The 18,040-nt window shown below is 40.5% G+C and overlaps 1 protein-coding gene across 2 annotated transcripts in view; it reads left to right on the top strand.

The window, feature by feature from the left end:
* Window positions 1-17,644, top strand: part of LOC101860183 (kelch-like protein 5) — a 69,225-nt gene extending 51,581 nt beyond the window's left edge. For both annotated transcript variants that reach the window (XM_035970949.1, XM_005102890.3), the window contains 6 exons: window positions 1,461-1,650; window positions 2,281-2,505; window positions 4,694-4,856; window positions 11,646-11,858; window positions 14,702-14,873; window positions 15,244-17,644. In XM_035970949.1, the coding sequence (XP_035826842.1) occupies window positions 1,461-1,650; window positions 2,281-2,505; window positions 4,694-4,856; window positions 11,646-11,858; window positions 14,702-14,873; window positions 15,244-15,303 (1,023 nt within the window). In that variant the 3' untranslated portion in view covers window positions 15,304-17,644. The remainder of the gene's footprint in view (window positions 1-1,460; window positions 1,651-2,280; window positions 2,506-4,693; window positions 4,857-11,645; window positions 11,859-14,701; window positions 14,874-15,243) is intronic.
* Window positions 17,645-18,040: the final 396 nt, after the last annotated feature.

The raw sequence follows: 18,040 nt of genomic DNA, 5'->3' as shown, positions 1-18,040 counted from the left end.
TTGCCAACGAAACATCCTGTCAGTTATTTATGTACCCTCGTCTCGTATTTTGTAATCTGTACAGAATTGGACATAACATGTCTATGTTTTATGAATGAATTCTCATAGAAAATATCGTGTCATCTTTCTTGTTCTCACGTATTGATTGATACAATGCTCAACTATTTGAACTACCTAATACCACTTTAGCGTCACACATTTTCAGGATCATGCTGCGAGGTCAGCCAGCTAGAATATCGACTAAAAATGAAATACTATGCCACAAGTATGTCATTGGCAAATCTCCCTCACGGCTTTGTGATCTCATCTAGATCTATGTTCCATCTTGATCACCGAGACCAGACAATCAGTATCTTTAAGGAGAGTTCCCATGAAAGTAGCTTTAAAAATTAGCTGAATTGTCCTTTGCCTATTTTGTTCCATTGGCTTAGAACTCCCTTCATCAACCCCTTATACCTGAGTCTAAATTTAAAACGTGAGATTAAAGACACATTTGAATTTGATGAAATTATTTCTAAACCCAGAAGCTTCGTTTTCAGTACAATATTATGTAAATGACAATGTATCTTTATAATGTATTTTTTGTTTATCTACAGATCGCCTTATATAATATATTATTCTATGTATTTGTATGGCCCTATCATAATGGTGTATACGTGCGTGTGTGATGAGACAGAAGGTGTGTGTAAGGGTGTATTTGTGTCTGGGTTTGTGCGTGTGTGTGTGTGTGTGTGTGTGTCTGTCTGTGTGTGTGTATACTTGCGTATAAATTAAAGTAGCATATTATCTTTCACATAGTTAACTCATCTTTAATTATCAGTGTCAGCATCATGAGAACCATTCTCTCTCTCTCTCTCTCTCTCTCTCTCTCTCTCTCTCTCTCTCTCTCTCTCTCTCTCTCTCTCTCTCTCTCTCTCTCTCTCTCTCTCTTTTCTCCTCTTTCTGTCTGTGTGTGTGTATACTTGTATATAAATTAAAGTAGCATATTATCTTTCACATAGTTAACTCATCTTTAATTATCAGTGTCAGCATCATGAGAACCATTCCTCAGGAAGATAACCAAGTTTTCTTTCCAGTTTTATTTTAAACATTATGTTTTTCTTTTCTCTGCCCATCTTTTCTTATTTTGAAACTGTATCCGCTTTTGTTTCATTCAGTTCGTGGCATTATTTGTTCCATTGGATTCATGATGCAGATGGCCGTGGTCCCAATCTCCAATGCAGAGTTCTTGCGCTCAGGCTGTCAGGGGAATTTTCTAGAGTTTCCACTTACTTGACTCAGGTCGGTCAGAGATGTTCCAGAGGTCCACTAAAGTGCTGAGCTATGTGTGTGTGTGTTTGTTTGTTGTTTTTTGAGGGGGGTTTTTTGGTGTGTTTTTTTTGGGGGGTGGTTACAGCCGTACCTTTTGAAAACTGTACAATTCTCAAATGAGTGATACATTGTATAATTGATTTTTCCAGTTCATCGCTGACCACGTAGAGACCAACTCTCTGTTCCATGAGGACAAGGAATGCCAGCAACTCATCATGGAAGCACTCAAATACCACTTATTGCCTGAGAGACGCTCATCTTTCCAGTCTCCCCGCACCAAGCCGCGCAAGTCTACGGTTGGAGTTCTCTACGCTGTCGGCAGCATGGAGTGTACGAAAGGTGAGTTTTTTTCACCTTTGCCATTCTTTTACAGCGTTTCTCATATTTGCTTACATGTATGCCTTTTAGTGAGTGGGCTGACCACTGAGAGGTCCTGCTAATTTTCTTTTCCTCTTTTTCTATCTGTGTGTTTATTCTTTTTTCCAGCCCTAAATGGCCGTCATTATGTCAGTCTACTTCTCTTTACTCAAACTCTAAGCTTTTGAGTTAATAAGCAAATGCTCAGACAAAGCAGCCCGCCACCTAAATTATGTAAGTTGTGTGGATGGAGGGTATATATGCAATTATACAATGTACAATGAGTCTACCTGGCTCAAAACTGCTTTATGAAGATAATATAGAAACAGTAGTTGGGTCTGCTGCTTCTTACACCCCATATTCTTCTTATTCTTCTTGTTCCCTATTTTTACGGTTATTGCTAAGATGAATAAATAGCTTAATTAACTGAATTTTTTAAAAAAGAAACTTTACGAAATATGATATTCTAACGCGAAGCTTTGCTATTATCTTAGCTATTGGCTATGAGATAAAGTTCAAGAGCAGACTTGTATTCTCTGTACTTTACTGTTCAAGGCTTTTGGGGTATAAATGACAATGGCGCTGATCCTTTTTGGTTTTTCCTCTTCACAGGTCCGACTAGTGTAGAAAAGTATGACCTTCGCACAAATACGTGGACCCAAGTGGCCAGTATGTCAGGTAGGAGACTGCAGTTTGGTGTGGCCGTGCTGGATGATAAGCTCTTTGTGGTGGGAGGTCGTGACGGCCTGAAGACACTCAACACTGTGGAATGTTATGACCCCAAAAAGAATTCTTGGACTCTAATGCCTCCCATGTCCACTCACCGCCATGGTTTGGGTATGTGTTTTGCCACAATTTGCATAAAAATCTTTCTTCAGAATATTCATCTTTTGGGGTTTATTGTTAAAGTAAGTACTGTCAAACTTGGATAGAACAGGACAGATGAGACCGGCAGTTTTTCCCTGTTATAAGCGGGTCCTGTTATAACCGTTATCAAAGGAAACTACCAGTACCATTGAGCCTTCAGCTTACTATATATATTCGATCACCGCAGATCCTTTTCCAGTGGGCTGTTTTGCTGACACTGAGATGGAATCGATCAGTGACCCCAACACTATTTGGGGTTGAAAGTTTGAACTAGAGGGGGGGGTGTATACAAATAGGTGAAATGTCTTGGTTGAGACAAATTTTAATAATTTGACTAAATTTGACGGATCGAAAGCAAATTCATGCTTTGCAAGATCACTGTTTTATCCGAGTTTGCACAGATTGAACCCTGTTATATCCAGGTTCATTTTATATTACTTACACTTATAGAGAAAAAAAAAAGGGGGATTTGATTTATCACTGTTATATCCAAGTTCCTGAAATAACAGAGGCTGTTATAAATGGACTGGACTGGACTGTACCATTTTCACACCTTTCTTGAGGCTGCCTTTCGACTATTTCATTCCCTTTTTGGCTTGTCCAATGTTCTCAAAGTGCCTCATCAAACATGTGGAAAACAATAGAAAATGCTAACGACTGTGAAGTTGGATCAATGACTTGTTTCCTAAATGTACAAAACTTAAAATCATATGAAAGACTCCGTTAGATGACAACTGTTTAGGGTGAAAAGGCAGTGAGTGTGGGTATAGTAAGGAAATGGGTTTGGATGTTTAGTGATAAACAGAAAAATGTCCACAACAAACCCAGGAGTAATCTTATGCTTTACGTTTTAGTCTTTCATCCTCTGTTGCCTTTAAGTGTCAAGGGAAGGTGCAGTTTTCTATGGTAGGCCAACTCTGCTGCTCTTTCGATTGGGATGTTATAATTTCTCAGGGTTCTCTTGACTTCCTCAATTCATCTTTTGCATGGCCTGCCTCTTCCGTTAAATCCTGAATACTTGGTTCTGTAGGCTGGCTAGCAAGGTGATTTTCGTGACAGGTGGCCAGACCATTTTACTCTCTATTTTTTTTTTATGAATGCAGGCAGGACTCTGTGCCAATAATGTCCAGGTCTGACACTGGTAGCATAATGTTGGTATAAATATTGAAGCTGTCTGTGTCCATGAAAATGTTTGGATGAGATGATAGGTGGCAGTGTTGGCTTTTTGAGTTTGCATTTCTATTTCTCTGTGGACTCGTTTCAGAGAAAAAAATGCTGCCAAGTTATATAAACTCCTTGACCTGTTTTAGTTGTTTACTATTGACATGAATGTTCAGCGAACTATGGTTTGAGCTAACTTTCATAACTTGTTTTTGATGTTCTTATTCTTGTGTCAAATTTCTCACAGCTGTTGTTCAGTTCAGCGATGTGATTTGGTGGCTTTGTTGGTTTGGATGAATAAGACAGTGTTCGTCTTCAAGCTGAATTTCATTTAGGCTGTCTGGGCTTTGGTTTTGGTGTTGCATTTTTGTTTTCATATATATTATAAAAAGAACGGGAAATAAAGTGCACCCAAGTCATACTCCAGATCTTACTTTGAACCAGTCTGAGTTGCCTTCCTTTATTCTAACTGAACTACTGCTGTTGGTATATAGAGCTCTAACGTTGTTTAGCATTTGTCCTGTGAGGCCATACATTTCTAGTGTCTTTCACAGTTTAACAAGATTTGCTCTGTCGAAAGCCCTCTTCTGATCCATGAAGACAATGTCGGATCCTTGTTGTGCCCGATGGTTTTCTCTCAAAGCTGTCAGAATTTGAATACAGCATCCATGCATCCTCTTTCTTTGAGGAGTCAGAACTGAGCTTCACTCAGGTTTAAGGTCTAATCCTTTGCCTATTATTTTGGCATATGCTTTCCTTTTGTGGCTTATCAAGACTTCCAAGAACTTTTCAGGCTAGAGTATGTTGTCTATTGAGGCTATAGTAGTTTGTAGCTGTATTGATCAAGGGAAACTATCCTAGGACTTCAAAGTCAGTAACGAAGAGGGCAGAAGTGCTTGTTTCTGGCCCAGTCCTGAGTAAATCTTGAAAATTTGAGAGGGGGTCCCAACTTAAACTAAATTTAAAAACCTGTCTAAAAATACTATTTGTTTTTCAGGTGTTGGGGTACTGGAAGGTCCGATGTATGCTGTTGGGGGCCATGATGGCTGGTCCTATCTGAACACTGTTGAGCGCTGGGACCCTCAGGCCCGTCAGTGGAGTTATGTGGCCCCAATGTCTACCTCTCGCAGTACTGTTGGGGTAGCAGCCCTGCTGGGAAAGTGAGTATTTTTGCAAATAGGTTTCGTATCATATGTTAATCTGTTTGTCATGTCTTCTGTTATTTGTGTTTGTATTTCCGTTGGTCTATTTATCTCTGATTATCTCTGTCTGCTTGTTGATCTACCTGCCTATCTGTTCTGGGTATTTCCTCCTGAAAGACACTGTTAGATGAAGTATGGACGACATGGATCATATTTCTGCGTTTTGAAAACATCTGTTTTCCATATATTCTTTTATCATAGCTTTCTTTACTTTTACCTTTCATTCAGTGCTTACAATGTCATTATGTGGTTCCAAAGGAAACATGGCATTATTCTGTCATCTAATTGTGTTAGCAACAGCTTATCCTTTTTTTACCTGTCTCCTGATGACAGAGATTGCCTTGGCACGGGGCTGGGGGCTGGTGCAGGAGGTAAAGATTTTGTGTCACTATTTTCTGTTATATACTTTTCTTTTTTGTGGATAATGTCAGTGGCTGCCCTTTTAATGCTTGAAAGACAGCTGTTGGATTGTTGTTGGCAGAGTACTTTTGTTTCTTGTGTGACAATTTTGATGTCTGTGTTTATTAGTGACCTGGATCTTGTAATACGTCTGTGCATCTTGCCATTTACTTTTTTCTGTTGTAAGCAGGTATTTATAGTTGTTTCTGTTTTTTGAAAAGTTGTTTCAAAAGAATTTTATTTTCAGATTTCCTGGTCTGGAAAACAGGGTGAATATGAATGAAAATGAAAATGTATATGAGAAAGCCAGGAAATCAAAGGGCTGCCAACAATTAATCGTTAAGGTTTTTAAACTTTAAGAAAAAAACAAAATTCAATTTTACAATTTAAAGAAGTGTATTTGCTGTTCATCTCTCCCAACCCGCCCCCACCTTCCCAGGTATAAGTAAGAGAAAGTCAGATAGTCCACGTCACAGCTAACTTTGATACCCTCTGTGCACTGAGCCCTTGTCGTCGCGCAGTACCACTTTATCCTTAGAAAATCATTAGCAAGGAGATAAACCAACATTAGTTTGTGACGGCCTGTGTGTTGTGGGTGACGACCTAGGCAAATAAAAGAGTGTTTTAAAAAGCAATAAAAAAGGGTTGTGCTGCAATTTGTGGAGTGATGTACACTTATTAATTAAGATCAAAGGCCCTTGACGCATTTTGTCTGTTTATTTCGATTTTGCAAGAGTCAGGCCAACAGCTAACCAGCCCTCCCCATGTTTACGTTACTCAAATGCTATAACCCCTGTCCTTGATACTGATGCCCCAGAGAGAAGAACTGTCCATGGCCTTGTTACAATTTACCTTGCATTTCTCTTCATTTCTGCTTCTTAGCTCTGTCGTCATTAAAAATATAAGAAAAAATGGCTGCAAAATCCAAGACGAAATCAGGGGAAAAAAGGGAAACTCTTTCTCGTGATGAGTAGGAACCCTGGCTTGATCTGGACTCGGTTACTTGCGTTTTACAATGTTTAGGTCGCAAGCAAACACACAAGACTAGAGGAAGTTAGATGTAGTATAGATCTGCATAAGACAAATAATATCTGTGCCAAAATGATCATATTTATAACTAACTCAAAACACATCCAACTTGAGAGGGAAAAAATGAATATACTGTGGGATCCATTTACAACAGCTGGGATAATGCTGACTGATCTGGATTAATGGATAGTTTATTTCCTGGGGTTTTAAATTTTGGGGGGGTATGATTTTCATGTTTAAATTATATTCTGGAATAACGAGGTTAGTGTACTTGTAAGTCTACCAATATTAGAGGCAATGCCACATATTACAAGTCTCAGTTATTGCTCAACTGTCTTATCTTTGGCTGCTGACCAGTAAACGCATCTTTCAATTGTCCAAACTCCAAACCACCGTTCTCAATCTCAATTAGATATCAAAATGACGGTTACATGATAAAGCTCATCATGCAACATAAAGCTCATTACATCTGAGACCAAAGCGGCCCTTTTTTTAGGTAGTTGGGGGAAGAAAAAAAATAGACAACTGTGAAATGTGAAATATGTCGAGTTTGTGATCTGCAGTCCTGCACTTTCTATTTATTTTCACCAAGAGGGCATTCTGCAGTTATCCACTTGGTTTTCCACAGCAGATGGACTCAGCTTTAAAACCATAATATTGTGTTCATCTGGTTAGAGTTTGACTGTATCCATGTTTCATCTTCCACTTACCCCTCTTTCTCTCTACTCAGCCGCCTCCCTCCACCCCCCTTTCTTCTCTCTCTCAGTCCCTTTCTCTGTCGTTTCCTCTGTCCTATCTCTCACACATACAAGCATATGCACACACGCACACAGGCACACACACACACACACACACACACACACACACACACACACACACACACACACACACACACACACACACACACACACACGTGCGCGCGCGTACACACTCACACACACACACACACACACACACACTCATTCATGCCACTTTCATAGCCCATGACATTTGTTACAGGTTCAAACACTTATAGTTTTAGAATATTTTTGGGCTCTCATTCTGTTTTGGCATTTTGTTGTATTTTAATTCCGGCTGTTTCCTTTCCTTTGAGCATTTTCCTTTAAATTCTCTTCTGTCTTCATTTTAGCTTCTTTATTTTCTCTCTTTTTCTTCCTTTCCTTTTACAGTTTTAGTCTGTCGTCCTGCTTTTTTTCTTTTTTCTTCCTAAAGCTGAGCTTTTGCTTTTCTCCATTTTCCCATTTTAAGTTTTCCTTTGAGAAAGTCTCGTTATTGGCCACTTTCAAGTAAAAAAAAACTATTGAGCATTGCCTGCCTACATCTCTACTATGCCTGGGTGCACTTAGGTCAGATGACAAAACTGCTTTAGTTGCAGCAGAACCATGTACGTTTTTACGTTGAAAATGATTCAATCAATGTGTTTCAAGCATACTCAAAATATATAAAGATATGGACTCAAGTTACTGTCAAACACGGGTAGCTCGAATTCGTCGGGGACTGGAAACCGTGTTCAAGATTTCCGTAATTTGTCATGTCCATGAAAACCCCAATTACATTGTACAAAGAAATAGAGAGAAAATCAAGGGAGGTAAAAAAGAACATTAAGGGGTATCGCAACCTTGAAAACCAGCTTTTGAACCAGAGAACCTGTGAAGCTAGTATTGGCTTATGTTGATACGTATGTTGAGGAATGAAAGTCTACACCACTATGCTACCTAGACGATTTTTTTAAAGGCAAAAGTGAGAGAAGACATGAAATTTTAGGGCTAGCTAGTTGTCATATTGAGAAGACCATTAGTAATCAGTCCAGAGGTCTCCAAAGTGAGCTTGTCCAAAAAGAGTGGATACTTTTCCTTTTGCCTTTTAAAAGAATCGTACAGGTAGCATAGTTTTGAAACGTTTAAGAAAATTAAATTATCAACAAAATTCAAGATGTTCCCTGTTTCCATGGTAACCGATGAATTTACGAATTGTTTGAAGGTGTAGATAATTTTCATTCCTCCACGTAAGTATCAACATATACCAATACTACTAGCTTCACAGGTTCTCTGGTTAAAAAGCTGGTTTTCAAGGTAGCGATACCCCTTAAAACAATTAATATGGTAAGTTCCCTTGATAAACGTGTTGACGGTGTGAAAGCAAGTAAATGAGAATGAAAGTGGAAAGTAGAAAATATCACGTGTGCACACCCGACTCCTACGTCATTCCTTTCCTCTCATTTCATTGGCTTACAGAATGTAACTTTCTGTACACCTCTTGCCATCTGCACTACGTGCGTCCCACAGCATGATTGCACGCGGCAGCGAACCAGTCATGCGGTGCCGTCAGCATCACTCCCCAACTCCCCTTCCCCGTCCTCCCTTCTTTCTGCCTTTCGTGTTGAGACAAGGACCACGTTTTGGCTGTAACAATATAAAAAAATACCTACCCGCGGCCAGAAAGGCTGTAAAGCCGTGTCTTTAGCTGAGAATGCGAAGTGGACTTGTTCGAGATTCGAGTGTTGCGTGTTCGGGAACTCAGTGAAATCAATACCAAGAAGACATGGGGACTGAAACGGGACCGAGCATCACGTTCGAGATACCCGAGAATTCATGATTTTCACATTCGAGATTTGTGGACTTTACAGTATGTACTATTTCCATTCAAAAGTCTTTCCAAATCAATGCAATAAATAGGATCAAGACTGCCCGCTCAAAAACATTAACTCTTTGAACCCCGTCGGGCGCTGGGAGCGTCCAGTACCAGTGACAACTGTTTCGTTTTATTTTTTAGGGCTAGTTTTTGCTTGTTTTTCGGAACTATTCCCGAACCAAGGTTTTTTTTAGTAATGACTAAGCGTTTGTTACCATTATTTAGAAGTTGGAGGCAAGCGTTTGGGGTTATAATAAGACATACTGCACCAGGTATAGGTAACTGTAGAAAAAACTCTGGGAAACGGTGGAAAAATACTCAGGGCTAAAAGATTTAAGGCTAGTTGTGGAAGCTTGATATACACATACTGAAATTGACACCATCTTTGTGGAGTAGAACAGCAGACCGAAATTTGAAAGAGGGAGTCTCTCTAAGAAGAATAGGCTTGTAAAGTACCAGTAAAGGACAGTTATAGTAGGCCTAACTACAGTAGCGCCCCCAGTGGATCGGGGGGATATAAATAGACCCACTGCTTCATCTGCAGGAGGTGCAACCCCTTCAAAGGCGAGTTGTCGCACATGGACCCCAAACCTCTAGGATCCGGATGCAACACCTACTTTAGTGTATCTTCCTTTTCTCCTTCCTTCTTTCTTTCTGTCTTTTCTCCCACCGCTGACCTCATGTGCAGCAAAAAGAGAGGTCAACCGTTCCACAGAGTGGGCGCCTTGTTGACTGTGAGGTGCGACCCGTGCGGAGGGAAACCGGGTACCTGGCGGTTGAGGTGAGATCAGTCTATGGACTGTTCCTCACCGACACACCTCTTTAGCTCAGGTTTTCCTCTTAGACGGGAGGGTGGCACAGCCCATGCCACTCAATCGGTTTGGAGTTGAAACCCCTTCAAGCCCTGGGTCAGTCTTGACGGGAGGGTTTTATGCACTTTCATGGAGAGTATAGCTCCGGGGTAGCCCTGGCACAGCTCTGGTCATCCGAGCAATGTGTCCACTTGTTGGGCTCGTTGGCGGGTGGGGAGCCCCGGAGTCGAACAAATTTACAACACTCACATGGAAACCTCATCAATTAAAAACCCTTCCCCAACTCCCAACGTTGCCAAAGAGTCTCGGTTCGCGGAAGCGGATGCGGCCGCCGAGCCGAGCAAACAAACATCGAAAGGGAAAATGACCTTTACGACTGCCTCTGCCCTCCCCCCTCTCAGGGAGCTTCCGCGGCAGCCGTACTTGACCATCCGCAGTATCGATGCGCAGGAAAAGATCACAGATCTAAACATATTCAAGACAGGAGATGCTCTAAGACTGGTTCTGGGATACATTCCTACGAATGTCCAGAAACTGTCCTCTGGTGCTCTCCTCATCAAGTGCGCATCGGATAAAGAACTGGCCGGACTTGAAAAGATTACGACCTTCGGTGGTGTTCTTTGTGTTTCCGAGCGACACCAGAAGTTTAACCAGTCGAAGGGCGTGGTCCTCAGCCATGAGCTGAAGGGCTGCTTAAACCAAGAAATTGTGGATAACTGTGAGGGTGTGGTCGAAGCCCGCCTATTCGGCGGGGGGGAGTCCACACTAGAAACGAATACAATAATTCGAACTTTGATTCGTGCCGCCCTCCAGCCAATTATCTTCCCTTACTTTAAAATGAACTGACGTGACTCTTGGGCACTAAAAGTTCTTTTCAGAAGTCAGTTTTTCCTTTTTTTTTGGGGGGGGGGGGGGTGGGGCTTTTAAAAAATTACTGTGTCAGGTGGGAACCAGTTGGCTTCAATTTCAAGCAATGCCCCTTCACCAAAAATTAATTGCTTTCCATCTCTAATGGAGTTCTCTGCCATGTCATTGTGTTGTGACCACACCGACCAAATAAAAAAAAAAAATGAAAGCAGGTTCCCTGCCAACAGAAGACCACATTACGCAGAGGTGATCGGACAGTCCACGAGTATGGGCGCCAGTCTGTCTATGAAGCTAAATCGCGAAATTGAAAGACGAGAGCGATGGTCGGGAAAATGTAAGCGTCCACGGGTTCACCGTCTGATGGAATGGAGTCTGATGCTTGCTTGTAGGCCCTCCACACCTAGTGTGTAATGTAAGCTCAGGCGGACGGCTCAGGTGATCGAGGAAAGCAAGGCATCGACGAGTTCACACCGTGGTGCTATCTCGTCTGGGCTAAACATTGTAACCGCTTATCAACATTTACAACTGAGGTGTGATCGCATTCGTGAGAGTGAATGATCCGTGACGTGAAATACCATACAATGATCTCACATTTTCGCTACTTTGTTGATCGGCTGAGCGCACCCAGGTTTCTTATTCTTTTTTTTTTCGTAAATAAAGAAGAAAATAACTAAATTATGACCTGAAAAGTGGGATCTTAGCCGAATGTAGATCCTCCTGTGCGGGATCTTAGAGGTGACTTTTATATAGTAAAAATTATGTTTTTCCAAAACAGTGGGATGTTAGGCGAACTGGGACCATAAGCGGTGGGATCTTTGGCGGAGACTTCTGTAATAGAAATAGGCATCAGTTAGGTCCAGCCGCACTTTGGTGACCTACACTTTGGCATCTCTATGTTATGTACTTCCCTTTACCCATACTAAAATATATTCTTTTGTAAAACTCATTCTGACAGGCTCTTTTAATCTCAGTTCTGCACTTTTTCTAATTTTTATCCTCTTCTCTTCAGACTGTATGCTGTTGGTGGAAGAGACGGTAGCTCTTGCCTGAAGTCGGTGGAGTGCTTTGACCCACACACAAACAAATGGACGCACTGCACCCCAATGTCCAAGAGGAGGGGTGGTGTCGGGGCTGCCAACTGCAGTGGGTTCTTGTATGCCGTTGGGGGCTATGAGGCTCCAGCCACCAACCCTACCAGCTGTCGATTTGATTGCGCAGAAAGGTAGGTTTTCTTAACTCATTCGCTACGTATTATTTTCGGCTTGTAGACGAATTTTTTTCGGGAGGGCGAAATGAGATGATGACTAGTGCGCAGTTCACAGGTCTTGGGGGCCATAAATTCAAATAAATATCAACATATTATATACCAACATTTTCAGTATGGTTTGTAGAATACATGTGTATTGTTTATTTGAGTATTTTTCAACTTTGATTCCTGTAAGAGGCGATTATGCAACACAATTGTGATTGGCTGCGGATAAAATTTGAAAAAAAAAAAATTATAATCTCAGATGAAACTCAAAAAATATGTTTGCACCTAGTCAAATTATACATCAAAATAACCATAACTGTATATAGAACAGGAAAATATTGAAAAATGAGCAGTTATTCACATACATTCCATAATATTTGTACATTTGGATCGTAACCTCCGATATTGAAGAAAATTAAAAAAAAAAAAAATTTTGAAAAAAGGATCCCAAACAGAAAAAAACACTCGTATCTTATATGGAATTATTCAGAATTGCATTTGGAATAAACCTATACATGTCTTGGGTGGTACTTTTTGAGTAAATTCACCAAAAAGTAGTGAATTTGGGGGGAGAAAAATATTTTGACTAGATCTAGCACTCAAAAATATTGATTTCTCAATTACAGTGCACTGGCAATTTGAGTCCAGTAGTATCAATATTATAAGAAGAGTCCTACACTTCTTTAGTGAGCAAAATAATGATACATTTTGTTGTGTAAAAGTACAAAGACTGGTGTCTGGCTATAATTTGGGCTTCGCGATAAAACAATGTCGCATAAACTTCGAAATCCTGTTTCAAAACTGAATCAAAACTTCCGATTTTCGGTGGAAACACTTGACCCGGAAGTCAACTTTATATTATGACCTTTATTTTAACATGGATATGTGGATTGGAATAGAAACCAAGTTAAAATTGAACGTCAGTTCTCGAGCCGCCGTTGGCGGCTTAGCGTACTGACGGCACTCTAGCCGCGCCGCCCCCCACGGCTCGGCGTAGTGAATGAGTTAAGGTACAAGGACAACAGATTTTTAAATAGTGGTATCTCCTTCCTCCTTCCCAATTGTGTTTGTCCATCCCTTCACAAACAAACCTATGTGCCTTATGGTCAGCATTCTGTCTATAGACATTGTTGTTACTATACTTTTCCTTATAAAATGTAGTACACAACATTGCTTTCTATTACAGAAAGATCTGTCAGAAAATGCATATGTGCCCAGAATAGGTCTACGATTAAAACGAAGGGTCAATTTTGCTCTCAATAGTAGATCATGGATTGGCATGGAAAAAGTTAAAGCAGACTTATTTTTCTAAGTCCAATCATTAGAAATCCAAGCAGCTACATCAAATCTGAATGAGGAACTCATAATATGTCTGGTGTCAGCCCAAATTTCCCAATTACAGACTTAACTCTTTCTGGACGTAGTTTTTTGGGGGTCTAGACGTAATTAACTTGTGGCTCGATTCGGCTACACAGGTGATGTACAAAATAACTTCATATTAGCATGACTATCACTTCCCATCGCCCCCAACTCAAGGCCAAGCAGCTGAGCCATATCTCCTTTCGCCTCAGCTTGAGCTCAGCCCTAATGAAAGGGAACGGCGGCAGGAAGAGGAAGACAACTGTGAAACAGCCAGCAACTGCTGGGGTTGTGAACACAGCCCTGGTTGACCACAGGCTTTTCCGTATGGCCGGACTGAAACGAGCATGCTACTGGTATAGGAAGAATAAGAACTACACAAACAGAAGGCGAGCTTCTGAGATAGTTATGAGCTGCACTCTTTGCCAAATCAGACTGCAAAGAGGAATGCTTCTCCTCATATCATGACACTCTAAAAAAGGAATTTTTCTGTCTTCTGCATAAAGAATGCCAGCACTTGAAGTTTTTGTATTGTGATTTTTGATTTTTACATATTACAATTTTATTTTTTTGAGTCGAAACTGGGGATAGTAAAGTATTTTCAACTGTTTACAATTCTGAAACCGTTTATCTATTAAAGTCCCAAATTTTAATTGAGTATCTTTAGCGGTTTATTTGTAAGATGTTTTAAGAATTGCATGTATGTCATTTTACGGATTCCTACCCAAAGCGAATCCGGTCTTGTGATGGGCAGAGCTTGTAGGGCGGAAATGGTTAAAACTGTCGCAAGTCAATTATTTTCAAGAAAATTTCAAACCTAATTGCAAAACATCAAATTATTAGGAAAAACAGGTGGGCACGCCTACTCCTTGTAACCCCCCAGATTTTTTAAAATCTCAAATTAGTCCAGAGCGCAGAACTTACTTCTTTACTCTTTGAAACCCTTGGACGCTGGGAGCTCCGGCGGTAATAACCCTGTTCCCCATAGGATGCTTGGAGCGTCGAGTACTAGTGACATCTGTTTCGTTTTATTTAGTGCTAGTTTTTGCTTGTTTTTCGGAACTGTTCCCGAACCAAGTCTTTTAGTAATGACTAAGCCTTTGTTTCCGCTATTTAGAAGTTGGAGGCAAACTTTTGGGTTTATAATGAGACATAGTGCACTAGGTTTAGGTAACTGTAGAAAAAAATTCCTGGAAACGGTAGAAAAAACTCAAGGCTAAAGAGTTAATTAGGCTTAGTGTGGTATAGTTTGAATAGAACCGATCAAATATTTTTTTTTAAGTATTAATTTGTGATGAATAGAAAGCCAATATTTGTCTAAAATGGATAAAAATGAACAAGAAAAGGGCTTTACAAAAACTGAGCATGAAACAGTAGTGAAAGTTAAAGAATACACCCATATAAACACGCCGTTCCATTGTATGTTTTTGTCTTCCCTCAACTCCCACCCCAAGATATGATCCTAAAACTGACCAGTGGACCATAATAGCGCCCATGAGCAGTCCTCGCGACTCTGTAGGGTTGTGCCCCTTGGGTGACAAGCTTTTTGCTGTAGGAGGCTATGACGGTGTGCAGTATCTTAATGATGTGGAGTGCTATGACCCTGTCACCAATGAATGGAACAAAGTGAGTTTTCCAGATGTAACTTTTCATTTTATTATGTTCTGTTTTACTATTATTAACATTTTCTAGTTTTCAATTCTCCATATTTAGGTTCTAATATTTTCCTATCTCTGTCTAATTTTGAAGTTCTGAACTGGCCTTTCTCCCATTACCCTCTTCATCAAAAACTCCCTTACTAGATTTTTTAAATTTCGGGGGTGGGGGTGTTCACACTTCCCTCTCAGTAGCAAGTGATAGGCATTTGATGTGCTTTTGACTCTACCTCCCAAATGACACTGTTCCTGTCTGCTTAGAGTAAGACCAAATTATTAACTTGTTAACTTATACCTCCTTCCTTACTTTTACCCCCCCCCCCCCCCCCCCCAATCCTCAGGTGGCCACTCTATGTACTGGCCGTGCAGGTGCCTGTGTTGTGCACATGGCTAATAGCTGACTAGGCGGCCTCTGCCACACAAGCCACCGGGCCCAGGCTCTGGCACTACTCAAAAGGTGGCCATCAGGACTCCTGGCTTTACAGCAGGCACGGCGATTGGATGCATGGTTGTAACCTCAGAGGCTCATAGACACACTACCTGAGACAAGGCATAGGCTGACCTACTCACTCTTTTATTTATGAGCACTCATAGAAATAAAGAGCATAGACCGACAGATATACAAGATCTGTCATGCGTGCACACTTACACACACACACACACTCACACACACACACACACACACACACACACACACACACACACACACACACACACACACACACACACACACAGAGAACTGTGGAAGGTATCAACTGATAGACTCATCACACATACCTACACACATGCGAAAATGTACATAGTATCGACCAAGATAATCACAGCCCTTGTCTTGCCGAAAGATCTTCCTCTTAGACTCAAAGTGAGGAAACTGACTTACTGTAGAAGTAAACTCCTGACTCCTGTCATTGTGGCTGTTACTGATTAATTCCAGTATCCTGATATGAGCAAGCGTTGGGCTGGCCTTCGTGTGGCATGAGTACTGGCAGGTCTCCAGTATCTCAGATGTCACCCTCGTGTTGGACAATTTAAAAAAGTGTAAAAAAGTGTTCTAAGTGTGCACCTGATTGTATGTCTATGTGACCTCTGCAAATGTGAAATTCATGATTTCCATTGGTGCTGCAGGTAAAGCCTGGTGATCAAGCTTTCACAAATTTTGAGATGACAGTCGAATCAGAACAAAGTACTGTGACTACATGGTGGATGTCCAGTGTGGGATAATATGTCTGGTGTCTAAACAAAAAAGGGCAATAACTTGGTCATCTCTTCACCAATTTCTTCAAGAAAACTTCAAACAAATGAAATTCAACGAGGGGAACGTTAAGTTTGTAAAGAAGTGTGAAGAAAAGCAGTCCACATGTTTCAAGAATTGCCAAGTTTTTACACTTTTCAACCAAAATTGAAGAAAACACTACTTTTTAAAAAGTATTAAGCTACAGGGGCGTAATTAGTTTATTCTGGTTTCAGGACGAGAACGCTAAAACCACAACGGTCACATCAGATGGGTATCTCAATGTGCTCAAAAAGCTTTTAAATTTGGAGTAGAAGGTGCTATGCTGTTGAGGAGGCCTGGTTCCAATGGAATGGGGCCTCCTCCTAAACATCAAGAGTTGCCCTTGCATAGGTGCAAGAAAGGTTTAGAGAACACCTGAAAGCTTATAATGGTCAAGGCATTCCTTGACTTGAAGCCCTTCAATTATTTCCTTTGGAGTTTTTCTACACAGTCTACAGAAACAACCTACAAATAATTGAACTGTTGTAAGTTAATGTTGAACAGTAGATCCACAGAATCAACCCAGGAACAGGCCTCAGAGTTATTCAAAATTTCCAGTGGCTTGTTGGAGCTTGTATGAAGAGAAATAGTCAGTACCTGGAGCACAGGCCTACAGTTCAAACAGCCACTACCTTCCCTAAGTTTTTTTGGCAATATCAATTTTGTAGGCCTACAACAGAACAACATGTTTGATTTTTAAGCATAGAGCCTGCTGTTGAGCAGGGATATGCGCTATACAAATGCTATCTATTATCATTATTATTATTTTTAGTAAGTTACAAAGTTTTGCTTTCTCACTCAATTTTTGGTTCAAATTTCTAAAATTTGATATTTGTCGAACTCGTTAACAAATTTTCTTCAAATTGACAAATGTGACAACCATCTGGTTGAATTTTGTTTGTTTGAAGATTTGTTGAAATTAGTGGAAAAAATGACCAAATTATTACCCTTAAAATGGGTCCTCTTTTTTTTTTTTTTTTTACTCCCGATACTTCTGACTGCAGGTTATCATAGGCTTTACTTTTATGTTTTCCCATTATTGTCTGGGAGTTTTATTTTCAGGAATTTGAAATTTTTGCATGTTTTGGACACGTTCTTTGACATTAATTGTCCTGTTCACTGTTTGGCTTTAGACTGGATTATTCAAAAAGATTGTGTTACAGGTTTGGCCATGAAGAGAGTGATGTCCATTTTGAACGACACAACCGCAACCAGTCTTGTTTGGGTTTTTTTAGATGTAAAGATCTTGCAAGTTTCAGATGAAACTCCAAAGTTGTAAATGACAGGGTCCCCGCGCAACCAGGAAAACAGTAAAAAAAACCCAGAGAATTTCATTTTCAGATTTCTTGAAAATGAATGAAAACGAAAATGTACAGGAGAAAGCCGGGAAATCAAAGGGCTGCCAACAGTTATGTTCGTTTGACAGAATCATTAAGGTTTTTATACTTTGAAATTCAATTTTACAAAAATACAATTGTAACACCCCGCCTCAGATTCCGATTTAAAGAAATATATTTGCTGTTAGTCTCTGCTAACCCATCCCAACTTTCCCGGCGTATAAGTAAGGGAAAGTCAGATTCCGTTTCCAGTTCATGTGCAGCTGTATAATTTTAACACCCTCTGTGCGTACAGCCCTTGTAGTCACTCGGTAACACTTTACCCTTAGAAAAAACATTAACTGGATGAAAGGCCAACATCGGATGTGCGGCATGTTGTGTAGTGATGTACAATTGAGTTTACATTACACTTATCTTATAACCCTGTCCTTGACACTGACACCTCAGGGAAAGGGACTGTCCGTGGCCATGGTACGATTTTTACCTTGCATTTCTCTTCCTTTTTACTGACGTCCTTTAAAAATAGAA

This window comes from Aplysia californica, unplaced genomic scaffold (assembly GCF_000002075.1).
Source record: "Aplysia californica isolate F4 #8 unplaced genomic scaffold, AplCal3.0 scaffold00347, whole genome shotgun sequence".
Classification (NCBI taxonomy): Eukaryota; Metazoa; Mollusca; class Gastropoda; order Aplysiida; family Aplysiidae; genus Aplysia; species Aplysia californica.
Note: the sequence above shows the minus strand (reverse complement) of the source record. Positions and strands in the feature narration are given on the sequence as shown.